The sequence below is a fragment of the Fistularia commersonii genome, chromosome 20, assembly GCF_037954325.1.
Source record: "Fistularia commersonii isolate RoL2024-O1a breed Wild chromosome 20, RoL_Fcom_v1.0, whole genome shotgun sequence".
NCBI classification, from domain to species: Eukaryota; Metazoa; Chordata; class Actinopteri; order Syngnathiformes; family Fistulariidae; genus Fistularia; species Fistularia commersonii.
This window is the reverse complement of record NC_141303.1, coordinates 10,930,017-10,936,995: the sequence shown is the minus strand read 5'-3', so window position 1 is coordinate 10,936,995 and position 6,979 is coordinate 10,930,017. Positions and strand designations below refer to the sequence as shown.

The window sequence follows — 6,979 nt, the reverse complement described above, 5'->3', positions numbered from 1 at the left end:
TCGAGACTCAACCCACCCAGACATTTTATATGTGATCGTTTAACAGTTCATATTAGGTTGATAAAGTGCTTGAAGCTTTTACTGTTTTCCATGGAAACTGGCCATCATAACTCTGACAACTTTTGGTCCAGCATGAATTAAAAGTGAAGATGGAGATGAGTGTCATCCACTTCGTAACCCTCAGATCTCAGCTGGAGTTTGGTCAGCTGCTCACCGGATAGAATATCTCACATACAGTATGGAAAAGAAACAAAAGACAAGCAGGTACGGCCAGGAGGGGAAAATGAAAAGTGAAATTCAAGATGCTTTAACCCCGAATGGAAAGAACTGCCGCTCTCTGGGGGTCAGTCCTCTTTCCGGAGGAGAGGAAAGTGGACCCCGTGGTAGTGAGAGTATATGGTGGTCCGGGTTTGGGTCACTCACTATGTTGCTGCTAACATGACAGCAAATACCAGAAGACTTTCAATTTCCTGAACGAGAAATAAAGTCCAGGCTTCTTATTCGGCATCATCACATGACAGTATATCATGTTTTTCCACTCGGTGGATAGTTTTAGCAGAGATGATAATATATAAAATGACATTATTATTGTGGCGGGGAGGAGAAAGCATGGGATTTTATGATTTTACTCCATTTCACCTTGATTCAGCGCTGCACATTTTGATTACATACATACATTTTTTATATCTTCCATATTTTAGTCAGTTTTATACAATAAAACCACAATAAAAAGGAGAAGCAGATGTAGAACAAGGATAATCTGCACCACCCCTAACTACTGAAACTTGAAATGACTCCCACATTACTGCATGCAGATTTTATTCAACTGAACAATGGACTGAGCACATTCTAACGTGTACTGCAAAAATCTTTATATATATTTGATAGTTTTAAACTAAGTAGTTAATTGCATTGCGCTCCACTTACATACTGCTAGTTTTTAAAGCTACTTTAGTTTTAGTTTTTCAACTGGAGGCAGCAAATAGTTTTCAATCATAATTCCTTCACATTCGTTTCTTCCGTCAACATAATACTTCATAGCTGAAGAGTGATTAATGATGTCTGCAAGTTTATGCTGAAAAAAACATAAATGCTTCATTGCAAACATGCATGTACACAATATCCTGTTTCACTGCATGGGAACATTGTCTGTGTTATAACTAAACCTCTATCTTCTTGCATACAAATACATACACCCACACAAACACACACACACACACAATGAGGCCATTGGCTGTATATTGAATATATTGGCTATTCTGCAGCTCAACAATAAGAGACCTTGGAATAATCCTACTGCTGATTTTAGTGGTTTGTTATTTTGAGTAACTTTTTTATATTTACCGTCACTGTCGGTGTTTTTCTTGAAACAAAAAGTTCATGTCTTCCCCTTTTTTGGTTTAACATCGTGATAAGGCTGGCATTTTCAACACCACTCTTCCCCTCGGTAGATGAGCAGGCCTGATGTTTTAGATGGAGCATCAAAAATTGCAACTGTGCAGGAGGCAGCAGCAGGAGGAGGAGGAGCAGCACTATAAATGGACGGGATCTTGTTGATGGAGAATGTATCTGCGTCTGGAAACATGAAATATACTCATTCAGATCGCCCTGCTATGTGGAGCCGGTTAATATATACAAACTATAAATCCCCCCCCCCAAGACAGAACTCGTCACGCCGGTCGCGTTTTGTGGACGGCATTACCTGAATCCCAACTTCGTATATTATTATATATATCGCATATTATTTGCTCGATATTCTTTTCATTATTTTCGATTTATTTCAAAACCTTTACATTTAGAATGCAAGTTAACGAATAATGGCAAGAATGATAAAATTGTCATACTAGGTTGGACTGACTTGAAGGTTATATGTAGGCAAATACACATGATGTGTTTACTTTGTGGATCGTTTCCCCTACTGGAACTAGAAAATAACCAAAAATAGTAATTCATATGATAATAAAATAAATGAATAAATTAATAATGAAATGAAATAGATAAAAAAGGCAAAAAACGCTGTTATTTTGCCAAACAGGGATCGACGTAGCCCTTTCAACTTTAAATAACATTTAAAATAAAAGAAAGAAATGCAAAATGCACGGAACAGTTCTGTCAACTCAAGCCTAATGTAAAAGTCGACCTCCTTGACTGTCTCATCAAGATCGACAGAAAATCATCTATGATTACTAATAACACCACTCATAACATACATATATACATATACATATACATATATCGTTGATCATGGTGACAACAATGTATTGAAAATACGCAGTATTTTTTTAAAGTAAGAAACATTTTATTTACAATAGCTTTTCAGTGCAAATAATTTCCTTTAACAAAACAGCATATCTATCTCTATATATATATAAATTTATATCCAGACAATACACAGTCATTAATTAGGTGAAACGAGTGGTTCATAACCTAAATTAAAATTCACAACCGCACACTTCCCACCGGTGAGGAGGGAGCTCTTCACACACACCGCGGTGCCGGTGACATGGAAACGGAGAGTCACTCGTGGACTTCAGTTCCTCGCGTCCGTGGATTCATATCAACGCCTCATTTCGTCTTTGGGCTTGTTTTCAAGATGAGTCGATGAGACTTCACGTAACACCGGGCGAATTGGCGAGCTCAAGCGTACGCCAGCCGTCTTTCCCGCCGTTAAAGTCTTTCCGATTGGATTTTCAAGTCATGCGTCTGCTTCATACGAGTAACTGCGCGACGGGCGTGTCCGTGTCCGTAGCCGCGGATTCCGCGCCGCTGCCGCTGCCGCCGCCGCCGCCGCCTCCTGCAGGCCCGCCGCCGCCGCCGCTCATGATCACGCCGGTTTGGTTGTGATCGGAAAGATCCGGGTGTCCGGGGTTGTCATCCGGGGCCTCGTCGGACTCGCACTCGCTCCGGTCCTCGCTCTCACACTCGGACTCCGGCGGCTCCTTGGCGTCCCCGCCGGCCTCCGGGGTTTGATCCGCGGGCTCCTTGTCCTTGTCTTTCTGGGCCTGCGCCTCCTTGGAGTGCCGCCACTTCATGCGTCGGTTCTGGAACCAGACTTTGACCTGCAAACACACACACGGGACACACACCGGACTGCTCAAAAACCACTACGACACAGACACACGCACACATGCACACACACACACACACACACACACTACTGCTCATCCCCAAAACCACACTGCAGCGTACACAGTACACACAGTTTAACCCTCAGGGCTCAAATTAAGCAGCAACGAAAAGGAGGATTAATTAGTATTCTCAATTGTGTGTGTGTGTGTGTGTGTGTGTGTGTGTGTGTGTGTGTGTGTGTGTGTGTGTGTGTGTGTGCACGGTACATACACTTTTGAAACTTTGAAACATGGGTTTGTCTGTCAAAAAAGCTTCTGCACTTAATTCAAGTTGTGTCTTTGAAAAAGAGGTGAAAAATAATTTAGATTTTTTTTTTTCTATAAATTTCATCTTGCACAGCATCTGCTAAAGGCCTAGAGGAACTCATGTGATTTTTTTTTAAACCATAAGTACCTCTATGTGTTTGCCTGGTAAAATTACTTTTGGAATGATTCAAAAGAAAAAACAAAAACAAAATCCAAAAAAATAAGAAAATAAATAAGTGAAACTTCAAACTGAAATCCAAATTTAAAACATTCACATTTCGTTTGAGCTCGCAGCGACCGCCTCAAACGAGAGGAACCCTGGTCCTGCTGTCTCAGTGTTTGACAATCATCGACAGACATTCTCTGATTAGTAAAATTATTTCTATTTTTTGAATTCAACATGCTGTTTATGGTGTTTGAAAACAATCGAGCATAGTTGCTGTTGCAGCATTTAGGCCTGGTATGAGACTTATGGATTTAAAAGTTTCAGAACACATACAAATAGATAAAATGAGTAGTGAATAGTTAAGGTTTCAAAAAAGGAATTAAATCAAATCGAAATTATTATTGATTCCCTATGAATGAGTATTTGGGGCAGTGGAGATCCTGGCTTTAGCCACGTGGTTTGCACAAAACAAAATAAATGCCAGGAGAAGATAGTCCGGCCTGGTGTTGGCAAAGACATCTGCTATCTCACCTGAGCGTCGGTCAGGCCCAGCATGGCTGCCAGCTGCTTTCTGTCCGGCTTGGTGACATATTTCTGAATTTCGAATCTCTTCTCTAGTCCTTTCCTCTGAAGGTTCGAAAACACCGCCCTGGACCACGACCTTTTCCTCTTGTACGTCTGTGGCATTGTGTCTTTTGTGAGCACCGCGTAGGGGCCTGAGGGAAACAAGAGTGGGACGTGGGAGGTTAGAAGACGGAGAAGAAAAAAGTCTCTCGGGACAGGCCACTGTCCTCCTTCCGGCATGGAGCAGCTACCTGGGAAAGTGTCCTGGAACTGATGTTGGCCAGACTGCCTGCCGCCGCAGTGTGACCCCATCAGGGAGGATGCGTCACCCAAACCGGTGTCCATGGCAGAGAAATACTGGCCGGTGGGAGGCTGGATGGGCATGTGGATCCCTGACTGACGGCCGGAGCTGACAATGGATGTGAGATCTGTTACAGAAGACGGGCTTTGGTCAGTAAAGGTCTGCACGGGAAATGGTATGTGAGGGTCCAGTGAATGCTCTGTTTTTTATTTACTTCGGGGTGCTGGCTTTAAATACAGAGTTTGAAAAAAAAAAAAAGAGAAAGCGGTGAACTGATGGAGAGCCTTCCTGCAGCTCCTGGCTCATCTCAGACTCTGGCATCAGGGTTGAAAAGACAGGATGCTCTGGTCCACTGAGGCCGTTTTGTGTTTTAACAACCCAACTCACCCTTTTGGGTGTATGAGCTATGAAACTTGTCTCAGTTCCCTAACAAGTATGATTATTGAGCTCACTTTCACTTTAACAAGGGAAACAGAAAACAAAAGCAGTTGTTTTCTTCGGCCGGACCGCCGGGGAGTCCCCCCACGATCACAACACGTCTATTTTTACGTGTCGTGAAATAAACACGGACGCGCTCACCTCTTAACGAAGACTTGTCTTTGCCCTTATGGTCGAAGTCCGTCGACAATATCCGATCAATTCCGAATTTGAGGTCCTTGCTTGACGGCGGCGGGGCTTGCTGGGAGTTAAACGTACTTCTGGCCACCGAGGTGAGCTGCAGTCCGTGTCTGGCGTACGACGGCCCGGGGCTTAGACGCGCACCGCCGTACACCGACGCGTCGTGAGCCACTGGCGCGGGGCGCAGCGGCGAACCGCCGGCGCCGTGGGCCTGCGAACGGTGGGGACCCATGTGCACCACAAGCGCCGAAGAACCCGGGATGTTCTCCGCGTCTCTGGCCTGCAAAATATCGGCGATGCAAAACGAGGGTTTCTTCATCGTGTCAACGGCGAAGCCCCCCGCGCAGTACGCGGACCACAGGCTGAAACCGGAGGCGTAGAAGGGGTTGAGCCCGGCCGTGTACATCCCGGTGCCTGGAGCAACTTCTGGTGTCTCGACGGTGCCTTGATCTCTTTAGACGACAGACATGCAAATAAGCAGGGGATCGGGGGTGAGGAGGAGGAGGAGGAGGAGGAGGAAGGGGTCAAGGGTTTGAACAGAGAGGTGGTGGTCCGGCCGGTGGAAGTGCCAAGTCGCTCTCCCGACTCTGAAACCCAAAGCCTGCAGTTCCACTCCGAAGCTGCTCTGGCATTGATTGGTTGCTTCCTGAGCCAATGGATGTTTTGCATTTGCTCACGTCTCCCCCCCCTCTTTCTCTCTCAACACACGCACACGCACTAACAGACACACGCAAAATTTCCTGAGATGATAGATTGATCACTTAAAGACCCCCACCCCCTCCATGTCGTTACCACGACACAAAAAAACACTCATAAAGTTTCAAAGAGTCTACATATCTATTTGTTTATTTTTTATTTGTGAGGAGAAAAAAAAGAAGAAACATCTTGAAGCGGAAGTCTTGCCAAGTGCGGGCTTTTTTTCTTGTTTTTCCTTAAAGGATCAGTTTATGAGCGCTGTTAAAACAATAAACAAATACAAATCCGCAAGGAAAGTAGTCCCACCACGTGATATTTAGGAGCAAAATACCGCAGGAGGGGCGTCTATTAGCCGCAGCGCATCCTGTTTTTGATGGGCTGTGATTCGTGTTAAATGAGCGGATATTCCTGCTAGATCGGCCGCAAAAATAGAACCTGCTTCGGTATTTTAGGATACAACAGAAATCCTTATTTCTTCCGGAGCGAGGGGTGGGGGATAGAGAGAGGGGGGGCGGGTGGCTTTATAATGACTGTTAGAACTTCCCCTTTTCAATATTTGTGCAACTTTATCTCGACCTGCAAGTTGCACGGTGACGCAAATCCGTCCCCCGCGCTCATAATAAACAGAGGAAATCTATTCCCTTCAAAAACCAAAACACAATTAACTTCAGAGGCCAGAGACCCACTCCGGCCCGGCAGTCAGGGATTCACACGTTCGGCCCGGTGCGCCTGGGGTGAAATGGGTGGGCTGAAAATTATATTACCTGATATATTATTTTGTTTGTTTTTGTGTTAAAATTTATATGAACGCATAGATCCTATGAAAACACCCTCTCCCTTTGAAGCAGGTGCCCCCTCTCGTCACGCAAAGTGACCCCCCCCCTCCACCTCCACGCGTGTTTCTCTTGCATGGATCCAAACAATGGCTTCTGAAGCCTCATTTAGTCCTGATTCGTGCGGGCGGAAGTGCTGATGACCCTGACTGCCTCCTATCATGCTGTTTTTTTCTTTTTTTTTTTTTTCTTTTCTTTTTTTCAAGTGACACTTTTTTCCGGGTTAAAATTAGAAATGAGATGCAGGTTTGCCTCCATCAACGCAGTCAAAACAATCCAGGGAAGAGGATGTGGCGGTCGCAGCACGCCTCCAGTTATTTCAGGTGCCGGCGAGCGTCTTGCAGTGAGAAGCGTTTAAAAACAGGCCTCGGATCAGTAAATCTGAACTCCAAGGAGCGCTGATTTCCAGCAGCTCTTTCCAATTATA

The 6,979-nt window shown here is 44.8% G+C and overlaps 1 protein-coding gene across 2 annotated transcripts; it reads right to left on the bottom strand.

The window, feature by feature from the left end:
* Positions 1–2,277: 2,277 nt before the first annotated feature.
* hlx1 (H2.0-like homeo box 1 (Drosophila)) lies at positions 2,278–5,703 on the bottom strand. Of its 2 annotated transcripts, XM_086167082.1 has the most exons (4): positions 4,985–5,697; positions 4,356–4,532; positions 4,072–4,256; positions 2,278–3,059 (listed from the first exon to the last, which is right to left on the bottom strand). In XM_086167082.1, the coding sequence occupies exons 1-4, from the start codon at positions 5,427–5,429 to the stop codon at positions 2,709–2,711; spliced, it is 1,158 nt and encodes a 385-aa protein (XP_086023208.1). In that variant the 5' UTR covers positions 5,430–5,697; the 3' UTR covers positions 2,278–2,708. The 2 variants fall into 2 exon arrangements, with proteins under 2 accessions (XP_086023208.1, XP_086023206.1); XM_086167080.1 differs by having other exon boundaries at positions 4,072–4,532; positions 4,985–5,703.
* Positions 5,704–6,979: the final 1,276 nt, after the last annotated feature.